General features: G+C 40.2%; 1 protein-coding gene across 2 annotated transcripts; it reads left to right on the top strand.

The window, feature by feature from the left end:
- The first annotated feature begins 663 nt into the window (after positions 1–663).
- On the top strand, positions 664–27,989 carry mgmt (O-6-methylguanine-DNA methyltransferase). 2 transcript variants are annotated; one of them, XM_024424933.2, is made up of 6 exons: positions 664–808; positions 2,433–2,572; positions 10,148–10,314; positions 15,443–15,582; positions 17,905–18,052; positions 26,995–27,989. In XM_024424933.2, the coding sequence occupies exons 1-5, from the start codon at positions 800–802 to the stop codon at positions 18,031–18,033; spliced, it is 585 nt and encodes a 194-aa protein (XP_024280701.1). In that variant the 5' UTR covers positions 664–799; the 3' UTR covers positions 18,034–18,052; positions 26,995–27,989. The 2 variants fall into 2 exon arrangements, with proteins under 2 accessions (XP_024280701.1, XP_024280700.1); XM_024424932.2 differs by lacking the exon at positions 26,995–27,989 and having other exon boundaries at positions 17,905–21,620.

The following is a 27,989-nucleotide window of genomic DNA, read 5'->3' as shown; positions in this document are numbered from 1 at the left end:
GCTAACGAGAGACAAAAAGCAGGTTTAGAGCAGCAAAATGCAAATGACTTAGAAATTGCACAAAAAAGTAAATGGCAAGGCTGAGAATCATCTTTCATTGAAATGTCAGAGATAAATGGCTCAAATGTCACATCAATTAAAACGGGGGACAGTTAGTAGTTCATTAGAGAGAGCCATATTGCACCGTCGGGTAGCGCTGCCAACCCTTGCTATCTGGGGCAGACTGGCAGAGGGTCCAGATGGCACGGAAATCCTCAAAGATTTGAAAATGTTCTCTGCAGGGGTGGCGTTTTCTCCCCGCTCCCACCCTTACCACTGAGTGGGGTGTGGGCCTTGCCTGGCTTGCCACCCACAGAAGCTCAATTGGAAACTTGCATGGAAATATAGTACAGAGAAAGTGTAGAGAGTAGGCTACCTAGCTGCTGCAAGCTCATGAAGATACATGAGTTATGAGTGGGTCAAAGAAGCACCAGGAAAGTTGTGGGTGTCACAAATATTTTCATTTAAGTATTCTAGTGGGTGAGATTTGTTTAACTATATTTTTTTCCTACCTGCTTTTAAAAGTTTGATTAGGCATACAGCCTTCATAAGGATGACAAATTGTATATTAACTGAATACTATAGTGCATGTGTGATTTTAGTAGTATAGCTGCATTATTTGCTGTGGGGCATAGGGGGAATCATGTCTGTCCAAATACGGAGTAAAGATAAAGTAGATGCAGCCGTTTGCCTCTTTTGATTGGCTGCCTCCTACACGTTGTGGGAGAAACCAGGAAGAGAAACAACTACACATTGTTACATGGAGCAGGCAAGTATTTGGAAGCATTTGGGCATTATATAAAGTTGTAGGCTACGTTCTTGTTTGTTATTTTCCTGACAATATATTAGGCTACTCTCAATATTACTACACGTACACATGCCTTACATGTTTGCAAATGTTTTTGTTGTTCGAAGATATCAACGTGTGGTGCGCGCCTCATTCCCTCGCTAATATCTGCATCGTCCTTGTGACTCCCCTATGTAGTTGAAGTTGAGATTTGAAATGGTTAGGGTCATGTTCAGAGGGACAGTATGCGCGCGAATTCCAGAGTAGTTAGCGCATTATTTAGTCTCGCGAGGCCATCCAAATCTCGTCTCGCTGACCACGGACACAGTGTTAGACTAGTTGTATGGATTTGTCTGTTCATTATGTGTACAAATAGGCTAAATAAACATAGTATACTGTAAGCTATACTTAAATGCATACACAGTTATTTGCACCAAATTTATCAAATGTATATTAGGTCTAATCAGCACATCAAACAGCTGAACTCTATATTCCGCCTTATCATTTTACATTTTTGGTTACGATACCCTTAGTTTGTTTAGGATAAAAAATATTGTACGTGTGTCATATGTGTAAAGTACCCCAGTGTCAAAGCTGTTTCATTGCTTGGTTTGCTATTGTGGGCGCTGCTCTGCAACATTGCAGCTTGATTGTCTTAGTTCATAGCCCCCCCCTCTCCCCTCCCCCAACCTGGGAGTTGCTGGAAGAGTTAGGGAGGAGTTTACGTGCTCTCCTTTTCCTGGAAGCTATTATGTGGTTACTGTAGATAGAGAGGAAGGGAATTGAGCTATAGGTCCAGTTAAACAGATCTAAATCACTTAAATTATTATGACAGCAACAAATTATTGTATCATGGTTATGTTTTTGTCTGTACCTCCTGTTTACTTTAACAAGTGCATGATGATAATGGGGAAATGTAAACCCATTGTTATTTCTAGACTTTATAACTGATGTGCAGGCCTGTATAGAAAATAGAGATTTCTTGGAATCAATGTGACCTTTATGTATTATAACCCCCATACCTCAAAAAGTCGCAATATAACATAGTCAATCATCTCTCCTTCCCTCAAAGTAAAAATAAAAAATAAAGTGCTGTCTGGTTATTGCCAAAATCCATCTCAGTCGTCAGAAAAGCTGCACGTTTTCACTGTTGTTAAGGGCTGGAAACCGGAATCCCCTTGGAGTTGCACCCTAAGGAACAAATTTAATGCTAGGAAAACATCCCGGCCATCAACCAAAAATGATGGATTGAAAATAATGTTGAGCTATCTAGGGAATCCCTCACCAGACAAGGGAACATACTGCATTGTTTTTCTCATTTATATGATATATAGAAAAGAAATGCGGGGAAAAAACGAGCGATTTATTGGTTAGATGGGCAGATAGTTTTTTTTCTCCATAAAACAAAGAAATACAGGATTTTAATGCAAGGATCATGTCACATCATGACATTGTTTCAAGGGTAGGTATACAAATCATTAACATTTGACTCGTACTTGGCTTGCTTGCTTGCTTTACAACAATTCCTTCAATATAGAATGTGTAAAAAAAAATCTGAAATTTAGCCACCTACATGAATACAACATTGCATACGTTTCCCTACCAGGGCAATGACATGAAGAGTCTGAGTCAGTGCAGACAGAGGACCATCTCGTTGCAAAGTCCCCTGGGAAAGATCCAAGTCAGCGGATGTGAAAATGGTGTGCACACCATCCAGATCTTAATGGATGTTCCACCTGCAGAAAGGTACTGTACTGTACAGCCACCGACATTCTAAACAAAGGTGTGCAATTTACAGGCAGACAGCATCCACCCGTGTGATCGAGTGCTCCCAATTCCTCATTGGAAGCAGGGGCATTTTTGTTGATCCCTTAAGAAATATCCCAAAGAAAGTTGGGCAAAATATAGGAGACACTAGAAATATGAGGGGCACTAGAATACAGTTGCGCTTGGAATTTGATTTCTGATGGCACATTATTCCTGCAGTATATTTGAGATCTTCTGAAATCTAACTGTTTATTACCAACAGGGGTGACTATTAGAGTGGAAGGCTAGGGCCAGCTAAGGGCATAGGGAACATGGCCTTTTCTGTACTGTATACCGGTATGTATTTTGCTTCCTAGTTAGAACTGATATTTATCAGTTCTAGAAAAACCCTTTTACACTCCTCAAACAGGTACAGTGGGATTTCAGAGCAATCATTGCTCAATAATATTGACTATTTGCAATCTTGAATGATTGGAACTGATTAAAATCTGCATAAATAAGTATGTAGTCTTTAATTTTCAACAAATTCCAATTTTCAGGTCCATGCCCTACATTTCAAATTGGTTTTGATTAGATGGAAATTAAATATCCCTGTATCACAGATTCAAATTTGATCAACTTGATTGGTTTGGGAAATTAAAGCTTTTTCACATTCACCAAAAAGGAAGTCACCCTTTTAGTAATGTATGGAAAACTGTAATTTATGGAAACATATTAATGCCCTTGTATATTTTAAATCAATATGTCTGCTACCTAGCTGTCTCCCATCCCTTAAAATTCATCAAGCAGTAAAAACATTATACTTGTTAATCAGCAGAAGTGTAGAAATTAATAATATGGAATGTGATTATCGAATATGTCCTGTAACCATGCACAAGCACCTTTTCTGCCCCTCGTTCTGGATGTGGTTTAATTTGTGTGTTCAGGTTCAGTGAGAATATGCAAATGAATTTAATGATTTGCATCAGTAGATGCTGCGTTTAATATAATTTGCTATGTCGGTCATCAGAGTAGTTTCTATTAGGCTGCAGTGTATCTTCCCAAATGTAAGAACAAGTAAGGATTTAATTTGGATAATGTTTGAATGCTATCACGATCAGTTAGATACTGGCATTGGTAAATTGAGTATGTCAGCAACAACTTAATTGTAAAGTAGCCTATACAATTAGCATCAAAATGGCAAAACAAAGCAAAAAGAATCCAATTGTCTAAGCCAGTCTTCCTCAAGATTTATAATTCTCCAAAAAGTGTGTAATTTTTTGGTTTTGGTCCAGGAGTGTTTAGCACTAGAAGAGTTGGCAACCAAAGATGTGTGCTTGGTTGAAGCCGAGGGTTAGCATTGTTCAGTGCAAAACAACAGCAGTGGTAACAAAGCATTTGCCATATTGAAAAAGTGTGATTGATAAATGACATTATAGTCACACAAATGCACTTGAAGCATTGCTTACACACCATGACCGTCAGCTTTTCTAATAGAAACGTCTCAAGCCCCTTTTGCTTCCTAACTGATATGGCTAGGCAACATTTGCTGAAATAAACCTCCACCAGTCTAACGACAGCCCTGAAGGCAGCGTCAGATGAACAAATTCATTATATCTCAACAACCCCTGTTGGGGACTAAGCCACCCAACACACTGTTAACCAGCATTCCCTTTTTAACATGGCCATAACATTGTTCACTGAAAAATGATACACATTTTGTTTACAGGAGATTACTATTATCTGAAATATGATGCTTCTCACCCCAAAACAGAGACATGTTATACAGAGGAAAAACACAGACTACTTTTTTTGTTAGGGTGAAAAATGGAAAAAGGCTGGACTTTTGGCCCCAAGACATTTTGTGGGCATATTATTTTACAATGCTTTGATCAATTTTTCTGTCAACCTTACTGAGATGTGGGAGAGCTGGAAAAAGCAATTTAGCTTGTGAGGTCCTCAATAGAAATGTAGTGCAGATGCCTGTGTATGACATGTTGCATTAGTTCTTGAGTAGTCTTTATTGCCTGATAATGTTGCAAGGCGATACTGATATCAATCATTCTTTAACAGCTACCAGTATGCTGCAATTTTGTAACAAAAATAATGCATACAATAATTGATTTAATTCAAAGGTAAAGTATTAAAGTGATATATATTCCTGCTTTAACAACTAAAAAACATACAGTAGGACAAACAGAAAATGTGGTGCTCTAACAGAAACTGTTAGAAATACTATCGGCTGGCCCGCGTATGGTTCCATAGATATTCTCATTAATACTACACGGATAAACAATGAACACTCTGTCTCATTTGCATATAGATATAAACAATATATTTGTGCATCCGAATTCCCATCACACATGGATCATGTGATGCGTCGGAAATCCTAAGTGGCTCAAACCAAAATTGTCATTATACTTCCCTATGCCATAAATCCAGCTTTTTTCCTCTCTCACAAAGCTGTATAAATCTGTGTCTGATTTTTCAAAAGTGCACATTGTTTTTAGTTAATTGTTTTCATCTGTTTGTTTTGCCTCTGATAGCAGGGAAATCTACCATATGCTCTTCCAAAAGACAAATGATTAGCAAATGAAATTCTGGACAGCTGTCTGACTGAAAGCATTTGGTTGATAGCATTCTGCTACCATAATTAGCTTAAGCTTTGGGTTAATTAACTTTCTACCTGGATATGCATAATAATAGCAGCACCCTGCACAAAACCAAGGAGCTTGTGGTATATCAGCAGGAAAGGCTGTCTTCATTTTATATTTCAACAGCATATTTCAATTTCAAGAGGCGATTTAACTCGGGAATATCATCAAAAATTGTAGATTTTCTTTTCCGAGCCAGATAATTCTGAAACAATAGGGGTGTATTATGTGGCAGAAATGCCATTTCTGAATGTAATTAAAATGGATGAAAGCAATCACTGATTTTTAAATGCTTTTGTTCAGCATCAGGCCTGCTTGTAAAAGAAACACCCATTGAGAGGAGAAAGAGACAAGAAACCCTTACAGTACACGAGTAATTAGTATTTTGTACGAATGTGCTCACCATACTTGTTATAGTAAAGCATAAGAGAGAAAGACTGTTACACACAAGAGGAATGGATATTGTCAGTGTTTTAGTCTATTTAGCCCCAGCTAGTATAACCTTACACTCTCCATTGTCATAGACCACATGAGGCCGAGTGTTTGATTTGTAACTGTTCTCCCTCAAAATGTTCACTGTCAAACTGTCTAAGCATGCCTGCTATATTCTGTCTAATACCCCAGCTGTCACAGCAGTTTTAACACACTACTAATACTACTAACACTAGTGCCCAGACTCTGTCCTCGGGACTTCAAGGAGTGCATGTTTTGGTTTTTGCCCTAACACTACAAAGCTGATTTTAAATTATCAACTAATCATCAAGCTTTTGAATCAGCTGTGTAGTGTTAGGGCAAAAAACACAACTTCCACCCCTTGGGGTCCCGAGGACCGAGTTTGGGAAACGCTGGTTAAACTATGTCATCATTTTGCATTTAGATTTTATAATGGCCTTAGGTACTGTAGATGTATTTTGTTTTTCTGGCCTAGTGCTCAGCTGCAGGTTCATTAAGGTGCAGTTCCCCGTGGCCCTTGGACCCATCTGTGCTCTGTGCCTATAGCTCTGTCTCCTGGGACTCTTTCCCCAATCAGGCTGCCTGTGTCATTTCCTGTGGAAACCAACACCTGTGTTGACACACTACCTGTAAACAACCCAACACAGCCATTCATTTGTGAATGTAGATTCACCCAGAGCTGAATCCTAACTTGAGATCTGTGTGAAAATGGGAGCACAGATCTCAAGTTATGCCGGTTTGGATTCATGTTGGATTTATTTTAACCAGGGAAGCTGTATTTTTTTTAAGCCGTTCTAGATCAGAATGTTCTATCATTATCTGAACTTTTGATGGTAGCATGATGCCATGTGGCTTGTTTTTGAGACTGAATGTATTCTACATTTGTGCTATTCAACACTGTACAGTGTATGGTGTACTGAGGCAGGAAGATGGTTGTGTTCTGACATCTTGAAGAGAAGTATGAGTCAATTATGGCCAAGTGTTGTTCTTGCTTATCTTCCTGCGGCACCAAACAAGGATTTAGTCAAGGATTTAGGGGTGAGGGGGGCGGTGGTGGGGATCATGGTAAGCGGTTCACAACAAAACACTCAAAACTCCTGGGAACGGGCACTGATTTAAAAATAAATTACAGAAGACGAAGCGCTAACACTCAAGGGCCCTCAGCAGGGCTGGCATACACAGGTGAAGATTACCCTCCTCACTAATCAGAGGAACAAGGCAGTCATTTGCTCCGAACACAGACAGCAATTAGGACTTGGTGACACTGGATTCCCATAATGCCTTTGTGCTTGACATGGTCAAATTTCGACAGAGGCTATCCATGCAGGGTCACTGTCCCTCTCTCTCAGCCCAGGATAGACAGTTGTGGCTCCAGAGGTCCTCATTCCAGGGGATCCTTAATACATTTACTCCCTCACTGCCTTGTTACTGTACCACTCTGGTAATTAGAATCTCCTTGGAAGACACTGGAGACTAGAGGCTGAAAACACTATTTAAAACTGCTCACTAGTCCCATGTAGATACATATTGCTGAGTGGGTTGTATATGGATGATAGAGTAAGAAATAAGCCACTGGTAATGTGTGTCTACTTAGAGTCCATGGTTACTAAGCCGTGTGCTACAGCCAGCTTGAAGTACCTCACTGTCTCTGTGGCTATTGTAGCTAGATACTGTAGTGGGCTACCAGCGGAATTTCAACTGCTTGAGTGAGCTTCATTGAGCAAGTGGCATACAATTGTAACACACCCTTTGCCTTGAAGCCTTCCTTTTTTAGATAGTCATTTCAGGCTGTTTTCATGCTCTCTCGAGTTCTAACATCTCAGCGTTAAGTATCTGCTACTGTAAGGCTAAGGAAAATATGGACCGGTCTTGCCCTTTTCTGTTTCATCCTCTGACCCGCCATGTTAGCCATGATTGGTGAAGGAGAACTCTGGTAAGTGGTGCCAAATGTGGCTGCCAATCGAGACAGGATAAGCAAGATCACACTTCACAGGATGGAGGCATGAAAGCTGAAGGTTTTTCCTCCTTCTAAAATACTCTGACAACAATGTCGACAATTAGATGAAAGCAATTCCTTTTAATGACAGTAGATACTCCCACCAAAGTATGTCCCTGATACACACTGTGCAGTAGATAGCATAAGTCATACTGTAGAAGACCTATAAGTTTTGACAAAACATGGCAACAATATTTTTGTTGATGCGGTATCGCTCCCTGATTAATTTTTTCTGTTCATCCTAGGGTAAATGAAATAGCCATCCTAATAACTATATACATGCTCAATTCATTATTTGCATTAGCTCAAATAAAATAGGTAGAGTGCTAAACGACTCTCACACTGCACAGCAATGATTTATGGTAATTGCAAATCGATTGTGACAGGAGCACAATATTAGAAATTCTTTCAACTCACAATCCACTATCAAGGGAAATATGTTGTCCTCTGACGCAAAGCCTTGCCTGTGGAAACGAATAACCGATGGAAAAAACAGGTCACGGGATGTTAAAAATATTCCGTTCTAAACTATGGAAAAGTAACATTAAAATTGTGCGATTTTAAAAGGGCCTTCAAGGAATTGAACACTTCATTTGAGGGTTGGTTGGTATACAAAAGCTGTATGCGATTTGGCTTTCTTTTTGTTTATCTCAAGACACAAGTATTTCTCCTGGGAGAGTGTTATTGTAATTGGAAGAACATTGAAGACATTGATTGGATATCTCTGATCTCACATTTCAAGGTCATGGTTTCTAATCTTCCTCCCATAAAGTAAAAAAAAAAATGTATTTGCTTTTTCTGTTGAAAGAGATGCTCTCGTACTTAATCTGAGTTTACAAATTGCATATGACGATAAAGAGTACAAACGCCCAGCCTCTCCCAATATGTCTTCAGCTAAACTAACTTTGTAACAATTACACAATAACATGTATGTTTGCTGACTGTATTATATTGACTTGTACTAAATGTAAAATTCAATGTAGGATCACTCATACACCCTCATTGTGAGGGTCTATAGCAGAGGCCTGTGGGATAACAGCCATAGTGACAGGTCTAAAGTGTGAGTGGAGGTTAAAGGTCCCCTGCCTTAAGCAAAGGTGCTCTAGCCTCTGTCCAGTAGATTGTAAGGCCTGCGGGTCCAACAGGAACATTTCCACAAACAATATCCCTGAGCTGTCAGTGTGCAGTGGCTGGAACATCCTCACTGAGAGAAAGAGAGGGATGGGGATGGGGGGTCTGGAGAGGGAATAGAGAAATTCAGAGAAGGGAGAAATGAGGAGAGAAGGGGGAGCGGCGATTGGGGAGGGGGAGAAGGGGGTGAGGGAGAGACAATGAAAAGTAGGGGCTGGCTGGGCGCTCACCCATGCCGAAAGAGATTGCTATGAGCCAGAGCCATTGTTTGACTGGGTCTCGGCTTGGACCAGGGCTAGGTGTCTGAGTTGTCAGCACTTGACTATAAACTCAACTGTGGTTTGGTGTATTTTGATATGAGTATTTACACCTTTTACAGTGTTCACACCTACTGTAAAATAGCACCCCTGAGAGTTTCATTACAACCACAAACACCTAGGCGTTTGCTGCTTTCTGAAAACTGAACTGCACCATAACACACTAGCTAGTAAACCTCAGCCAAGGATGTTGAATTCATGTTTTTTTTCTTTTTTTCTTTGCACAAACTGTTTCCTGCAGCAGTGTTAAAAAGTACACCATGTTGACTTACTTATTGTGGGTTCGAAAAAATGTGCTCTTTGTGTTTAACAAACTAAATGTGTATTATTAATACTATACAGGATAAACCAATCTTCCAAAAAGGCACTTAAATGGTGTCATTATTTATTTACACGTCCATACACCAGTTAATGGAATTGGCGGTGTTGAGCTGCAACACAGCTTGGGGTCTACTTTACTGAAATGCACATGTTCAGAAATGGCTATCCCAGTAGGGTCTTTACATGTCCAATATGGGTCAGTCCACTTGCGGACCTAGAGGCTGGTCAGCATCACAGAGCAACCTCATCTTCGTTAAGTGATGCTAGCTCAACCATAGGCAAAGTGCTTTCCCAGGTGCAAGTCCAAGATTTGTTTGTTGCTTGTAGGCACCCCTTTATATTGATATATGCTGCCTTTGTTTACTGGGACTAAACTAAACTAGTTTTAGAGCCTTGCTGCCATAAGAATAATTGTAAATCCTGTTATTTTTGACAACTGACATGCAATAACACTTTTGCATGAAATACTTAGCTTTTGATGTCATGCCAAACTATTCAGCTGTTTCATTCACATCAACAACCTCTGTCCGTTTGCATACAATGAAACACTTTTGTCATTACTCTATCTATCTATCTATTCATGCCCTTTCATTCAGGACTTTTATTACACACATGCCATGCTATGATACTGTCTAACCGAGAATGGTCTCCTAGTAATCTACTTCTTTTGTGTGGGGGGGGGTGCTTCTCATATCTCTCACAGGAGTGGCGACACCTCCCTAAGCTGTGTGGTCACTGTTAGCAATGGCCAAGAGGAAATGGGCCCAGAGTTGCAGCACTGCGTGGAATGGCTTCGGGCCTACTTCAGCGAGCCGTGGACCGTGGGGAGGCTCCCACTCCCAGTCTTTCATCACCCCACCCTGCATGGAGGTCTGTCGCCATGGATAAATACTTTTTCAGAGCCATGACTGGAATCAGGCTTTCACTCTTAATTGTCAGTTACCTCACTTACACTCTCTGGCTCACTGTGTTATAATGAAGTATTTTATGGCAGAGAGAGAGAACAGAACCCGGAGCTGTAACTTGGTTCAGTAATCTGTGGCAGCCCTTACCATGCGTGTTAGTCTTGGCCGCTGTTCCCATGATTCTTGGCACATTCTTGAAAACTGATCAAATTCCACTCTTGACATGTTCAGACAGGAAGCTTTTTTTTTAATGAGAACATGTGAATGTTAGTAAAGTTTCAATGAGGGCATTGTTGGCTTGACCAGTCACCCACAGCAGGGGACAAGAGAGCCTTCACAATGGACAGTTAGTGTGCTTTCAAGAAATAGCTGTGATTTTATAGTTTATAGGCAGCAGTACATAGGTAGGCAATTATTAGAGCATTTTCTGCTAGAATAAATGAGTATCATAATGCCATAAGACACCATAAATCATTTCCAAGAAAATTACAAATCAGTCAGTTAGACTTTTAAATCTGAATGCTTATTGTATTGAAGCTGATCATTTTCCGAAGCGGTTAAATTTAGGAGGAAATAAAGCGCACCTACACCCCCAAAAATATGACAGCACTCAAATCCACTCCATTGCATGTACTCAACAACCGTGCTACTCTTCCCCTGCTATTAGGTTTTAGTTGCAGTCTAATTTCATGCAGATCCACACAGTGCTTGAGTGATGGCATTTTCAATGAGTAGGTACTCCATTGAGACTCTGTATACTGCAACGAGTCCCACGCTCCCGCAAAGGCAATGCAGAAATACATCAGGAGCAATTACGATATCAACTTCCAGCGTGATTCCCTCCACCACCAAGTGCTTGTGTACCCGCCCCGGGCTCTTTCAAATCGCATCTCATCTGAAGTCTTTGGGGTTTTAATTAAATTTCTGGATAGATGGAATTCTTCATTAGTACCTGATCTGAATAAATGATTGTGCTCTGTTAACCCCCCACCCACACACACACACACACACATCTCTGTTGTTCTGAGGTTGGGTAAATAGATGGTAGCCTAGGAGTGAATTGCTCTCAGTGGTCCAATAGCTGTAACGGTTGTCAGTGAAGACATGTTAAATGCAGGCAGCATGAGTATTTGTCTATTGAGGGAAGAAAATGCTCTTTCTAGATTTTTGATGATCATCAGAATTTTTACATTTTCTTCTGGTTATGAGCAGGGTACGGATGTGTTTACAGTTTGAATGATTTGCTAGTTATACTAACCTGTTGTTAAGTGCCCTCAGGAGATTCATGAAATGCATAGAGTAATTAGAACGACTCATGTCCAACATAAAGGCTTTGTTTTTTTGGGGGTGAGAAAAGCTGAATGTCACATTACTTACAGCTTCTCACAGGAATCATTGCCTCTACTTTTTCAATGTTGTCACGTTCATTTGCTCTGTTCATATGAAATGGAACCACTTTTAATATTAAGCTTCTTTGCGTAAAGTAGCAACCCGGTTGAGGTGACATGAAACAAGATGTGAAACTTGTTTTCCTTCACTCCCTGTCATGCACCACATCACACACAAACTTTGGTTGGTCGAGAAGAGATGGAGAAAGTGAGTGTGTGTCTCCTCAAACACAGACACCACAGGTTCTCAGAATGATGCATATTCTTTCATTAATTATACATCCATATGTAAAAGACGAGAGGATCTTAGTCTGGGTAAGCGGCATGGGGAACGTGTGGGGAGGGGGGAAGGGCGCTCTTCAAAGCCCATATGACTGGGTTCCTGCAGGAGTCTGAACCTCCCTCTGTGCACAGCGCAGTGCGAGATGAGACTCTCCAGGACCCGCCCCTGTGATGTGGAGAGGAATTAGGGAAATGAACGTTTTCAGAATATCGAATAATCAGAGAATCATGAACACCCCGTCAGCCTTCAAAAGTATGGATCCCCTAAGACTCAGGAGACACTTTGACTAGGAGCCAAATTCTCTCCTCCCTGCCATTAGACACAAAGGATAATGAGGGAGCCGCATTTCCACTATTATACTTTATGCTCACAACTACAGAGGGTTGGGTAGCAACTGGAAAATGATCTCTCCAAATCTCATTGTTAGTTAGCTAGGCTCATGTAGTGTCTGCAAATGTTCCACACAGTCACCTACACAACATTTTGAACGGCTAATAAACTACTGGATTTATTATTTTATGTACAGTATTACATTTAAAAAGAACAATTACATCAATAGATTTAAAATCATATAATCCATTCCTACCCATCGATTTTAGTCCCAGCCAATCTGGCCTCTCCAATGTCCCTGTCACCTGCGCTTATGGTAGGTAATGACCTGTGACATCATTATGGGATGTCTGTAAAGGTGTAAGTGGTGCCCCTCAACTTTTATTTAAACAATTGACATCGGTGTGACCCTATCTAAACAGGGTCTTGACCCCAGACACACCATATTAAGCCCTTTATGAAGTATGGGGCTAAGGGACCGCTCTCAAATCATTGCTGGTCACCTGAGGTGACCCTCGTGAAACTCTCCAACACTGTTGAGGCCGGAGTTGTTTAACCTCTAGATGTGTAGGTTTATGTCTGTGGAACCAGTATAAACCTTTTTCTTGTTTGACCAAGAAACTGGGGGTGTACTCACTTAAGACATATAGTGCAAGTTAACATAGACTCGGTCATGATGTAGAGTCTGTCAATTTGACATTGACTAGTTGTTTGTCGATAATGTGTACATAAACACTGATTTGTATCTGTAGTCAGGAAGTGGTGTTGTTTAGCCACCAGAGTCACAGCGGTATCAATATGTAACACACACGCCATGCACGCGAATCCATAATTTACAAGCAAGAATAATCTATTTAAAAATTGAGGATAAAGCTTCCTCTCTCCTCTTTACATGAAGTCTGCCTTCGTAAGAACCCATCAGCTCGTTGACAGCGTGATTATTACCTGAAAAATTATTAAACAGTACCTACGGGCCTCGTTGAAGACAAAGAACTCACATGGGTACGCATCAATCAAATATATCCCCTTCAGGTGTTACACTTATTCCCCCCAGTTTAGGCAAATTGCCTTGTTGGCGTGGCTTTGTGTAGCGGAGAGTGACTATAAGGTGAGAGCCTAGGGAGTGAAGGATGTTCGCTCTGTAGAAGAGATACTGGGGGGGGGTTACATGTTTTCACACAATGCCAATTTAGAGTGATTTCACCTACTGTAGATCACTTGTCATGTGCTCTCTTAGACCAGAATGAGATGGCATGGTAGATGGCTAATTGACTGTGTAGGATGCATGAATTAAAGGACCAACAAGCTTAAGCTGTTCACTATTTCACTTTACAAAGGTACGGTTCAATTGTACACAGATAGTCAATGTTCAGAGTAAAAGATCAGTTTTGAATATATTGCATTTCTACTGTAAGTAATCAGAGTAGTCTGGTAGTACAGCTGAAGATAATGCTACCGCTCAAGTGTTAATGAAATCAAAGCTGTTAATGTGGCTTCTTAAACTGCAAATCATTTCTGAATTCCACTATTTAAGAGAGCCTGATATAATGAATCTACTCTCAATAGAAAGCAATTAAAAGGACACATTAGTCTTATTAACCTCGAAGTCATCCCACTGCCACAAATGGTGTGCAACATTCAAATTATTTTTATTCCAAAAATTAGAACAGATTTGGTGTCTATTTGGCCTCTCTTAATCCTTTTAAATGAAAGAGCGACCTTATAATTGTAGCTGTGACCTTATCTAATATAACCTAGATTGTCCTTCTTCAGAAATCATTTCCTTCATGTAAAACTCTTTCTCTTTTGTAGCTGTTATTGGCAGAAAGGTTTGGAAAGCTCTTTCTTAGTTGTCTATTAAAGATGCACTATTCAGAAATCGCTCTGCCATTTCTTGGTTGCTAAAATCTATTAGTTTGCCTAATTCAGTTTATTTTACAAAACAAGCAAGAATTAGTGTAGAGAATCATTGTACCATCTAAAGCTCTGTGAAGCATTTTGAACCATACCCAAAAATAAAGTAATTTTAGCTGTTTGAAGCTGGTGTACAAAACTGAAAGTAAAAGACGCAAAAACAAAACTTAAGCACAGGAAGCATAGAAATTGAGCACATGGAACAGATCTACCACTTACACTTGTTTTCAATGAGTGACAGATCTATAAATCACATTTCTGTTTGAATTTGATCAGGTCACCCAAAAAGTTACATAAAATCACATTTTATTTGTCACGTGTGGAATACAACATGCGTAGACCTTACAGTGAAATGCTTACTACAAGCCCTTAACCAACAATGCAGTTTTAAGAAAAATAAGTGTTATGAAAGTATTTACAAAAATGAACTGAAGTAAAAAAGAAAGAAATAAAGTAGAAACATAACAAATAATTAAAGAGCAACAATAAAATAACAGTAGCGAGGCTAAATACAGGGGATATCGGAACAGAGTCCGTGTGCGTGGCCACAGGTTAGTCGAGGGAATAAAGGTAATATGTACATGTAGGAAGAGGTAAAGTGACTATGCATAGATAATAAACAGAGAGTAGCAGCAGCGTAGAAGGGAGGGGCAATGCAAATAGTCTGGGTAGCCATTTGATGAGCTGTTCAGGAGTCTCATGTCTTGTGGATAGAAGCTGTTAAGAAGTATTTTGGACATAGACTTGGCGCTCCGGTACCGCTTGCCGTGCGGTAGCAAAGAGAACAGTCTATGACTAGGGTGGCTGGAGTCTTTTTGACATATTCTAGGGCCTTCCTCAGACACCGCCTGGTATAGATGTCCAGGATGGCAGGAAGCTTGGCCCCAGTGATGGACTGGGCCGTACGTACTACCATATTCCAGTTTTAACTCATTTACTGCCTGGTGATGTCACCAAAACAGGCTGAAATTTCAGGCGGTCTTTTCAAACAGCTAAAAGGGCATTATCATAATTTTCACAATTTCACTATATTATTCCAACATCATAGTGTGAAATATTATGTATATAAAATACAGGAAAATCACTTTTTACTGCACTGTGACTAATTATGCATCAATCTCTACCTTTATACCTCCGACTCACTCCCTCTATTTTACTCTTTCTCTTTTATCTTGCAGATTCCTTCACCAGCCGGGTTCTGCAGACTCTTGTGCGGGACGTGAAGGTGGGAGAGACGGTGTCGTATAAGCGGCTGGCTGAGATGGCAGGAAACCCCAGGGCCGTGAGAGCTGTGGGAGGGGCCATGAGGAGGAACCCGGTCAGTAGGGCTCTCTTTGATTGACACTTACACTCCTCTGAGATTAGCCATAAGTAGTCAGGACACCACAGTTGGCTTTAATTTTACCAAAGGTATACCTCTTTTAGTAGTGGGTATCAAGTACATGGGTACGAAGTACAAGTACATACCTGTTACAGCTTCAGTAAGGCACAGACAGCTTTAGCATCCAGCCGTGATCGGGAGTCCCATGGGGCGGCTCACAATTGGCCCAGTGTTGTTTGGCCGGTGTAGGCCGTCATTGTAAATAACAATTTGTTCTTTTTGTCCTTAACTGACTTGCCTAGTTATATAAAGGTTTATTTTTTTTTAAATGATAATTTATTCAAAATAACAACTCAATCATGAATTTTATTATGAGTATCTGCATTATTGTAAAGGCTATGTTCAAATGTATGGCTCTTGTAGGAAACCAGTCATATCCTCTATCTTTTTTTACTGGTGATTTTATTCAGTCTGTACAAAATGAAAAGCTAGAGGGAAAACGCTGTGTCTGCTTTTGATCAGAACCTTTGATCAAAGCCCGTTTAGCTCTGCCCATGTAGTGCTGTGGGCTAGTCGACTAAACTAAACTCCACGATTTGCGATGGAGTTGGGCAGAGACTAGTGTAGGCCGACTGGAGCTCCGACTTCACATAAGATTACTTTCTTTAATCAAAAACTACTGATTTCAGCACCCAAAAAATAGCCGCAATATCACAGAACAATGTCATTCATTTTATGTGACATCGGAGCTCCAGTCGGCCCACACTAGTCGCCAGTCAACTCCATCGTAAATCGTGGAGTTGAGTTTAATCGGCTAGCTGTGGGCATGTGTTGGAGGCACTGCACAGCAGTAGTAGTAATAGTAGTTTTGTGAAGACACACACATTGTGTTTTTACAAAGTAATCAATGTATGTTTTAAAGTCTAAATGTATGGAAAAATAAGTACAATATTATGTGTTATGTTACACTGTAATATGCACTAAAAGTACCCTTACTCACGATTACATTCTAGAGTACCGTACTACCTTCCAGTTAAACAATAAAGAGTCTAGCCTTTTGGCTCATGATCTAGAATCAGATCCTCTCAATGTCAATTACTTGTCAGTACTGCTGATACACTTGGGCTTCAGCTGTGAAAAGCTCTGGAAAGTATTGATTTTTGCCTCTCTGTGGCACTTCTTTACCAGGATTTGAGTATTGATAAGCTTTAGTGTTCTTTCCCCGAGTGAAGAGGCCGATCCAAAGGCCTTGAGAGTACCCTACCTAGACTGCTCTTCAAACCCGGGGAACCCAGTATCGATCCACATAGCGTTGAAGCTTCCCTCTGTCAGTAAGGTTAATCTGGGGTCTGAAGGTTTTATTGCTGTTGACATGAGAGTGGTTTTAATGATCGATTTAAAACACACAGGATTTCCTACAGTAAGAGAAGGGCTGAAGGTACAGCCATCAAACTGTGACAACCAACCCTGAACTAGTGAAATCTAGTTAAATTACAGGGCTATGCCAGCTAATATGTAATTACTAATAACATGTTTTTAATATTTGATCATGACAGCAAAATCCAGGTAATATGCAGGCAATATACAGGCGGCAAAAGGGCAACTCGATGTAAGCTAGGCTAACGTTTGAAAATGCAAACAACTGTTATGAAGTGCCCGCCCTATTGCCACTATTCTTGTTGGGATTCCACAATGAATGAACTTGTGTACTCTCACTTGTTTTATCCTTCACCACTCATTTAGTTTACAAAGAACTCCAGACCCCCTGGCAGTCATCTGCAACAAGAGTAAACGCACCATCGACTTCCTCTTTTTAATGATCACAGGGTTATCAGATCTTAATGTTGACACCCTCTCCATTGAATATTCATCCTGCTGGTGTTTTTGCCCATTAATTTTTGATTGCTGCTTTGCTTTATACTATTAAAGAGTCAAAAATCATTTATAACCAAAGACTGAGAGTTCACGTTCAATGTGGATCCGTTCAGGATCAAACAAAGACACTTTTGACGTGGCTTTTTTACATGATCAAATGAAGGGAAAATGTTGTAGATTCATGTTTTCATATATAGCAAATCAGGGATGCCTCAGTGGTTCTGTGTTATCAAAGCATCAACAAGTATGCTACATTCACAGTGTCTGTCTGTGTCAACATGAGAATGCAGTCCCTGAATTGTCACGTCACTTGACTAAACGTTGTTATGACATGGACGTATTATCTTCATAACTAGTGGTGTGAAACATAAGGAGAGGCTTGTTCAACCAATTGTACCCCCAATATTGCCAAAATATGCTATTTTATTCATCTCTTCACCTCAGGTGCCTCTTCTCATCCCCTGCCACCGCGTCATCTCCAGCAGTGGTCAGAGTGGGATGTACATGGGCGGCAAAGGTAACCATCTCAAACAATGGCTGCTCACCCACGAGATGGTCAAAGAGGAAGACTGAAGCACAATGACGTGATATAGTAAGACCAGTGTGGGATTATATTTTACAAAGCAGGGTTGACGTGTTATCCAGACAACTTCTATACCCATTCTGAAACCACTGTACTTCCTGAAGCAGTTAAGAGCTTTCTTTGTGTTATATGAGTGAACACCAACTATTATTTTTGACTGTTTATCACAGTAAGCAAGCTAACTCCTTTATCCTGCTTTGTGAAATACAACAGTAAGCAAGATGCGATGTCAACAATGAACCACAGCTGAGGAAACCTGTACATAGTTGCGTGACATGTGCACATGGGGCGGCTTCACAGTTGAAATGTGTGTCAGCTGTGCCTTATTTTGAAAATGCTGTCTATAACCCAAGGGAGAGCTTTCATGTTTTGATTTTATATCTGCTTCTGTTCTGCTTTGTCCGACTGTCCAGTCTGTGTTCTAATTGAATTCATGTGAAAGAATAAAGTGGAGGTTTAAGGGTTTGGCGGTGTTAGGGGGGTTAGTGTAGAGGCCTCAGTCTACCCCCCCTAGTTGAACCTCAGTTTTAGAACGGCAGTAACAACGCTTTCTGCATTCCGGCAGCACAGTGAAATAGATTCTAACTATACTGCAGCGGGACAAGACAGGACAATCACACCCATAAAGAACAACTATGTGTATGCCAATACTACTGGTCTTATGTTCTACTAATCATACTGTATAGTTAATGTTGGTCTGAAATTAGAAGGCACTAAAATAACTTTAACATTGAACATTAGGAATTACAAACATATGTTCCCATGGGTGCCAGTTTGGGTTGCCAGTTATTGTTGGAATGGTTTCTCTAAATAATTATTTCCCCAAAAATATGTCACTTGAATCGTTTTCCTCCCTATGCTAAATCACTCTTTGTACCTTTCATTGGTTATTGTATTTCCTGCCAAGTGAATGCTTTGTTCAACATCCAGGAAAAAGGCTTGAAATTGTTTGTGAGTCATTAGTTTTTCTTCATTTAAGATTCACCTACAACGACAGTGTTGAAATGTATTTTTATTTTTCATAAATACATTTAAAGTTTCAAAAGCTTCATCTTGCATAACCACTCACTTAATTATTTTAAATGTTGTAGTTATACCGGAACAAACTAGAGATATAGTTTGAAATAGATGTTATTGTGTTCAGTTAGCCATCTCAAATATGGCTGAAATTTGAAGCACCATTCAGAGAATAATATTAGAGCTTCTTTCTTGTAAAAATGATGATTTCCATTAGAGGGCAGTGTAGAACGGGAAACAGGCATACACATTCAGCTTTCAATTCTTCAGTTGAACAATGGGATCAATTTCCAATTTGATGCCATTGAGATAAATTAAATATTTTTCCTGACAGCGAGGTATATGAAAGCAGCCTTGTAAAGAGTGCATGGACATTTTTCTGTGAGGATTAGATTGACAGTCATTTTAATCTATGCATTATATCATTTCTGCTATTCTATTTTTGCAAACCAGTATCTCACTGACTTTTACTGATTAATCAATGTCTACTGAACTGTAGTACATTTTGAAGCATCTTTGAATGCATCTCTGCTGTACTGTTGGACTCACTTACAGCACTGTGCCATCAGAGCACAATTCCAGCCTCGATGTTGAAGCAGGCAGGCAGAAGGCTGTAGACCGTCAGATGAAGAATGCATTTCAGTGTGTGGTTTCACACAGGACTAATGATGCCTGTGGTGGCTACAGGCTACAGTCAGCCCGTAACCAAGGCTGCTGTGACAGAGCCACCAGGGGATCATATTTAAAAGGAGCACACTCTGAAGTGCACTGTAAGCGCCCTCTTTGCTTGTGGCTAAGTCAAGTCTATGTAATAGGCTACACCACACAACAGAGGGAGTAAAAGGTAAACGATACGTTCTATGTATTTAGTCAGAGAGACAGGCTGACAGATTAGCAGATGTGTGAGTAGTTTGGCCGATACAGTTCAGGGATCAGAGAAAAATGCGTGATTCACTTTGATAACTTATTAGTATCATGCATGTGCAAGTACTCTGTTTCAGTATCATCCTGGCCATGTGATTCAATGGAATTATAATGGAATTATGGACACCATTAAAAGCGGTTGAGACTACTACTTTTATTATCCGCTCTGTGAAACCTCAAATTTTGTCCTAATATTTGCTTCTGTGTGCGTGCGTGTGTGTCTGTGTCTGTGTGTGTGTGCAGGCATGTGTGTGGGGGTAAAGTGGATGATATTGAGTCTGACTTCATAAATCACCCAGACACTGATAAACTCCCCATACACCCACACACCGCTAATGGGCAACCCTTAAGGAGTGTGGGTGTCTCGTGCAGCGTTTGATTCAACATTTATTAACGCCCTCACACACACACACGTGCACACACACACACACTCAAAAGAGCTTCTGGAGGCCCGAGGAAAGGGTCGGTGGCATTCACATCGTTATTACAAGGATGTGACCAAGTCAGGCTGAATTAATCATTGCTGATACTGTTAAGATGTATTTTGGCTTCTGTAACAATATTTCACACCATTCCATTTCATAAGTTATATGCTGTCTCTAATGTAACTCCCTACTTCCCATCTCATATCCTGCCATCCCTCCTCATAACACAGTAATTGTCTGCCCCCACATCAAATACAGACACTCTGTGCTCCAACCTCACACAGTCGACCATAGTTACTCCCTATACTAATCCATCACATACCAGTGTAGTCACAACTCACATCGGCAATTTCTATAAAAGTCCTTCTCTGCTTACCTATCATGCAATATGTACATCAGTCCAGCAGCCTCATTTTACACGGTAGGCTTACACATACCGTTTGGTTGTGTATTCTAGTACCTCAACATGTTAGTAGAACTAGAACCCAGCAAGAGGCAGTATAATGCCTTTGAGATTCCAGAGTATTACACATGCAGATAAGCATTGACCAACAGACCGATATTATACTGGACTCCACTGCCCTATCATGTTCCCTCCCCCTCTGTCATGATGCCTCTCCGAGGCCCTGACACCAAGGCACCATGCAGCCAGACCAGCTTCCACAGCTGCTGCTCCAGCAGTCTAATACACTGCGGATGTAGCTAGGCAGGGGCAAGGCCATGCAGATGTGGTCTGAGTTTGGCAGTGGACACATTGTATCATCTGCAATGTCACACATAATGTTAACCCTTACGGAAAAACCACATGATTGCACATGTGAAAATGTCCATGTTTTGCTTCACATGTGAAATCATGTGATGATATTTCATGAGATTTCACAGGTGATGCCCTCTGCAAACCAAAATAAGTTGTTAAGATGTCATGCAGTTGCAGTGTTTTCAACATGTTGTGCATGTTAATTCACTCAGTTTTTATTATTCAACATGTCCTTATCTGGGATTTGAACTCAGAACCTCGTGGTTCATAGTATCCCGATCTTCCTGCTACGCCACCATGTCTGCGTCAATAACTGATTTCACCTGTATTCCTACACGTTGGACTTTAAAGTAAACCTCAGCTTTGTTAAAAAAATACACAAGAAAAACTGTTATATTTATCATAGTGATTCAGGAGTAACATTAAAACAAAACAATATGCCCTAACAACATTAGACAACTATACAGAAAATCCTCAAATTGCTGAAATAAGTCAATTAAAGCAATGATGAGAGAATAGTCAGATTAGCTGATAACTAAAATTTGCAGAGCAGATGGCACTCTGTTGCTAAGGGCTGATGTGTATTATAGGTATTGAATCTGTAGGGGACTTCAGTGAGTGCTACATACTTTGTGGTGCAGTAGAAAGATCAGCATACTCTAAATAAAGACGTGGGGTGGGCATTCTATGTTTTGTTCTATGTTTTTTATTTCTGTGTTTCGCCTGGTATGGTTCCCAATCAGAGGCAGCTGTCTATCGTTGTCTCTGATTGAGAACCATACTTAGGTAGCCTGTTCCCACCTGTGTTTGTGGGTAGTTGTTTCCTGTTTTGTGTTGTTTCACCTGACAGGACTGTTTCGTTTCTTACATTCTCGTTGTTATTTTTGTTTCGTGCTCTGTTATATTAATATATTAACATGGACACTTACCACGCTGCGTGGTGGTCCAATCTTGACTACTCTTCCTCAGACGAAGAGGAGAATCGTTACATTAAAAGTATTTTCTAAGGCGTTCCAAGACTGGCGCAGAGTACATAAAAGCCCTTTTACCAAATTCAGTTCGGACATTTGGAACAGTTAGCAGGATAAAGTCCAGCGAACGAAGAGAGTACCCACCACATTTCTGAACAATAAAAATGCCCAAATAAAAAGGTAGTAAACCCAAAATGGTTTTGTAAATAAAAGTATAGAATGAAGAATTTATAGAATGAAGAATACAATTGAACAAAGCTGGACAAAATATAAAGATTTTCTCCAAACGATTTGAGGGAGTGCGCACATGTTGCTATTCTGTGTTGAGCGGTTAACAAAGAAATAGGTACCCCTATATACTTAATTTATAGTTATTAATGTGACTTTAGTTGTTCTACAAACTTTGGACTATATTATTTGATTTTAAATACATTGTAAGGCTGCATGATGAGACTCTGATGATGATTTTTTTTCTTAAAAGGCATGAGCTCTGCTTTGTTTTTTTTTTGCGCAGGCTGTATACATTTCAATAGTCTCTCATTCACAATTTGACAAGCTCTTGATAATTGCTCGAATTTCACAGCAGCATCCCATTTGTGTCCATAATGCACCCTAAAAAAAAATTATGCCTTTTGCGGCCCGAAGCGCCTCTCACTCACATGGCTCTCCATCACATGATCGGTTTTCTTACAGGCTACAAGTGAAGACAGACACATCAGGGACACAAATGCACGCGTCCTTATCCAATTTCAAGGTGCATATCGAAGATATTGGAAGAACTGTCCACATTTACTTTTTGTCAGCCAACAAGATGAGTTGGCCTAACAAACAGCAAAAGCACTAGACTATGTAAATCTATTATCACCATAGTACAAAAGTCTACCTATGTTATTCTCTGCAGTAAATAAATATTCCAAACATAGTCTGGGACAGTTGTGGGATGCAATAGATCCCAAATTAATACAGCCACTAGCATCAAAAAACACAATGTGATTGACAACAGATCTGAACATTTAGCTTAAAATGTTGATAAACTATTAGGCTATTTCTTCACATTATAAGCTCAGCAATGCGCACACGGCAGAAGGCTATAATCGCAAATGTTGCATTAGCGGGAAAACACCATTATCAAAAGTGACCGCAAATGCTATTACTCATGCAATGCTTTTATTATAAAGGTGCATTTTATTGTGAAAATGATCTTCCCCAAACTTGAACCTCACATGCTGCTTATGTATGCCAGTTAGGCTCTACACCCGTTATAAAGTGGATTAATGTCCTTCATTTTAAGAAGTTATTTGGCCACTTTAGTTGTGATACAAACCTTATCAAAACATATAGGCCTATGGGCTAGACTATATGAGGTGTGCCACTATGATTCAAAAAGTCGAAGGGAAAAAAAGCAGTTTCTTAAGCTGGACATTATTCACAAGTGATATGTAATTCACAAGTGATAGGCTAATATTGTCACCCATCAGAATATTCTTGATTTAATCTTGTCTTTACATATACTAAATCATACATGTGTGACATTTGTTTTGATTTAGAATGGACCATTGTCATGCATCTGTCTCGATACAGGGGCAGTGGAAAAAATATGTCATCTATGCACTTAAGTAACGAATGGAGGACACATTTCCTGTCATGCCAGCCAGGTATGCTACACTCCTGTTGTAAAGATAAACAATGTACTTCATATTATGAAAGTTAAGAAAGTAGGCCTAGTCTATAGAAAGCTGATGGGATCCTCCTTTTAGTAGAGACCATCACTCTGTTTTCTTGCGCAATTGCATAGCCTATAGAAATGTTGCACAACATGAGCTCATGGACACTCATGAAATGTTTGATTAGAATTTCGATCACATTTGCATTGATGTCAGAGTGATTAGCGGGACAATAGAGTGCTGAGTACCAGGCAGTTAGCAAGTTTGGTAGGCTACTAATGACCATCAGCAGCATCAGAGCTTGGAGAAGCCTAGTTACGTGACTAAACGGTCACGTGGAATTTGACTTCCTTCATGACTCGTGACCACCAGTGTGGCGGTAATACTTAACACACCTAGTTACAATTCATCCCAAAGGTGTTCGATGGGGTTGAGGTCAGGGCTCTGTGCAGGCCAGTCAAGTTCTTCCACACTGATCTCGGCCATGGAAACCCATTTCATGAAGCTCCCGACAAACAGTTCTTGGAACTCGGTAGTGAGTGTTGCAACTGAGGACAGACCATTTTTACTCGCTACGTGCTTCAGCACTCGGTTGTTCTGTTCTGTGAGCTTGCGTGGCCTACTACTTCGTGGCTGAGCCGTTGTTGCTGCTAGATGTTTCCACTTCACAATAACAGCACTTACAGTTGACCGGGGCAGCTCTAGCAGGTCAGAAATTTTACGAACTGAGTTGTTGAAAAGGTGGCATCCAATGACGGTGCCACGTTGAAAATCACTGACTTCTTCAAATAAGGCTTTTCTATTGCCAATGTATGTCTATGGAGATTACATGGCTGTGTGCTGTCAGCAACGGGTGTGGCTAAAATAGCCAAATCCACTAATTTGAAGGGGTGTCCACCAACTTTTGTATATATAGTGTATCACATGTTGAAATTTTGCATCTTCATGTTGTCACATTTATTTCTTCACAGGAGATCATGTTTTCACATGGGCTCAAATGTTTTCACATGTGTAGTTTCATGTTATCATTAACTTCACATAAGATCACAAGATTTTTTTCCATAAGGGAATCTCCAAAAGGTAGCATATAGTCCAGAACACTCAGACTTGTGTTTGTGGGAGTGTCCGTGTGAACTTGTGAACGTGTGTGGTGCTGTATGCACTGCAGGGAGAGACATGGGCTGAGTGTGACTGAGTGTGTGTATTCCTTCACGTATTATTAACCTATGACTACAGCCTAGTTTTTAGAGAGTGTGAACCAGAGTGTCTCAGAAAGTGCAGGTCTAGCCTTGTTCTGTTGACGAAGGGGCGGCACTTCAGAGGCTCCAGGACCCCCTGGCACCAGTCTCCCCAGTCCCCCAGACAGACTGGGAGCATCTGGGCTCCGTCAGCACCTCTGGCCCCCGCAGACTGCGATCTATATGACGAGTCTGGGACAGGAGTGGACTGGATCAGGGAGAAGGAAAATAAGAGCCTTGGTGCCAAATACTGTCTGCAGCCTTGTGAGAAATACACTTTACCTATTAGAAGTTCTGTATGACTCGAGAAGATGCACTGTAGATATTGACCAATGTCTAGTGTCTTGTTTTTCTGTAATTCTATCAGTTTAATTATATTTTAAATTGAAGTGGGGGTATCTATGGCATCTGGATGTAATATACAAGTCTGTCTGAATGTAGTAGTAGTCAATAACATTAGTGTATACAGTATTTATACTGTGTTGTAAAGTGTGTTACAAATTGGATTCCATGTTCATACAAATACTCATGCAGGTCTACTGTATGTGTCAAGCTCTGGACTCATCCAGAGATAATTGTTGATCAGTTATATGTGTTTGATTGGTGGAGCAGGAAAGCTTTCTCTGACTAGTCATGATTAATTATTATCCATTTATAAGAAATACACCTGGCCCAATCAAACATGACAATATGTAACAACTCAGTATCTTTAAAATGTTTGAGATATTTTATTTAAAATAATATAGATGTGATTATTTTATTATGATTGATGATTTATAATTAAGTCAACCTGCCATGGCAATACAAAAGCCTGTGGGTTGGAATTGAATCTGACACATACACAGTTCTGCGTGTTAGGTAATTTGTTGACGAAGGGCCAAATTAATTTATGGAACAGCAGTATTGGCAGGCCTGGACACTCTGCTAAAAAGCAACGATAATCACAGAGGTTTGGCGCGGTGTTGACGTTTATTGTCATGAATCTTGTCCTGGAGGCAGTACTGAGGAATTTCTCCTTAGATAGGCCAGCTGCGAAGGGAAAATTGGCTATAGTGTAAAAATGTATGGATTTTTTGTTGTTGTTGCTTTTTTCAGGTTAGGTTTAAAATCAGATTTTACGACGTGCTAGCTGGTGACCACGAAAGCCTCCAGAACAAGATGCATGATGAAAAACGCTAACCTGCGTGTGACAAGGACTCTTCAGGAAAGGCCCTTACACGCAGGCTTTTGTTGGCCATCGCTCTGTTAGGTGGAGACGTCTTCATAAGGCCATGAAGGATAGTATTTTCTGTAGCGTGTAGACAATTTATGAGACATGTTCTTTTAGAGGATGTAAATTATAATGTTTTTATAGTGCCCTAGTTTTTTTGAGTGAATGGGGGGGAATTACATGCTGGGTGCTGAGAAAGGTTTTAAGGCTGAACAGTAAGATACAGGTAAGGGTCCAGGCACATACTCTGGGGAGTTCAGGGATATGGGGTAAGAGTATTTGAACAATTTTGTGTCAGTTGATCGAGGACCCTGTCTCAAGCTTCCTAATCACTGTTCAGGTTTCTTTAAAACACACAGTTAATGATCCTCATTGACAGTCAAACTGGTGCTGTCACCCCCCTAGGACACACAGCTCTCAGACCCTGCCTGTTTGTCACAGTGTCTCCCACTCCGTGTCGACTGTAAGACCATGGCTGGTAGACAGTTAGTGGTTTGTACAGCGGTTCTGACTGAAAATGTCACGCTTCCTGTTGCTTTGCAGCTGCCACCTCTGCTACTTCCATTACTTTCTATAATATGCAGATGTTGTAACAACATTCCCAGACAAGGGGACTACAATAACTGTGTGATTCATGCAATGTTTCAGAGGCCCGTCAATTTCTGAAGTGGTACAATTAAAGGGAGAAATACAGTACCAGGTTTTTCACAGGCGCTGAAATGTGATTTTTTTTCTTTCTTTCTAGGAGTACTGTTTCATAAGGGTTCAGAAATCCACCCAATTTTTACAGCCCTTTTCCTGAGTTGAGCTGTTCTGTGAGTCTTTGTGCGGCAAACCTGTCGCGACCCTCAGCGGATATGGAAATGGGGTAAGGTTTTATGGGCCAAAAGGAATGGACACAGTCAAGCTCAGGGGGCATGAATATTGGATGTTATTTCTGGTCTCTTTTTATGTAATCCATTGCCAATACATTATTAATAGATGATATCATATCCAGAACTAGTGGACAAAGCACTACTGAGGGGTACTATGAAGGGAGTTCTATGTGTCAGAGTATGGCATAAAAATGCAGTTGAAGTGATATTATTTTATCACTGTCGTCTCTCACTTTCTGACCTGGGTTTCTGTACTATGACTGTTCTTGGTTGAGTGTGCTTTATGGAAGAAAAATTTAGTAAATCCTGCATATGTGGGTCTGAAATACACTAGATCATTAATATAGTATCGAATGATTTTTTACCATTAGGATACTTTGCTATTCCACAGTGAATAAAGTAGATATATTTCTGCTGACCTATCTTTATCTATTTTTTCAAGCAGACCGGATTGCAGATAGACAGACCAGTGGTCACCCATGTGAACACATGATTTTATGTAAAGTTAATGTGATAACATGACAACATGTGAAGCAACATGTAAAAACAACATGGGGATGCAACATTTCATTTCTCAGAATGTTGTATGATAGTACACTGGGGGTTTGTGTCTAGTTGTGGTGAAAATACGATAAATCTACAACCAGTTACTGTGTTTTAACACCTAAATTAAGGTGTTAATATTAAAGGACAGTATGCTGATATATGTTGATTAGTCGCGACTCAACCTCACTTAGGATTTTAACTCACAATCTTTTGGTTGTTAGCTACCTGAAGTTCCTCCTGCGCCACCATGTCTGTACATTTATTGCCAAGAATATGTTTCTGCACTTTGCCGAAAGCTACAGTAAAAATAAAGTAAATA

This window comes from Oncorhynchus tshawytscha, linkage group LG06, assembly GCF_018296145.1.
Source record: "Oncorhynchus tshawytscha isolate Ot180627B linkage group LG06, Otsh_v2.0, whole genome shotgun sequence".
Taxonomy (NCBI): domain Eukaryota; kingdom Metazoa; phylum Chordata; class Actinopteri; order Salmoniformes; family Salmonidae; genus Oncorhynchus; species Oncorhynchus tshawytscha.
This window is presented reverse-complemented; position numbering and strand designations above follow the sequence as displayed.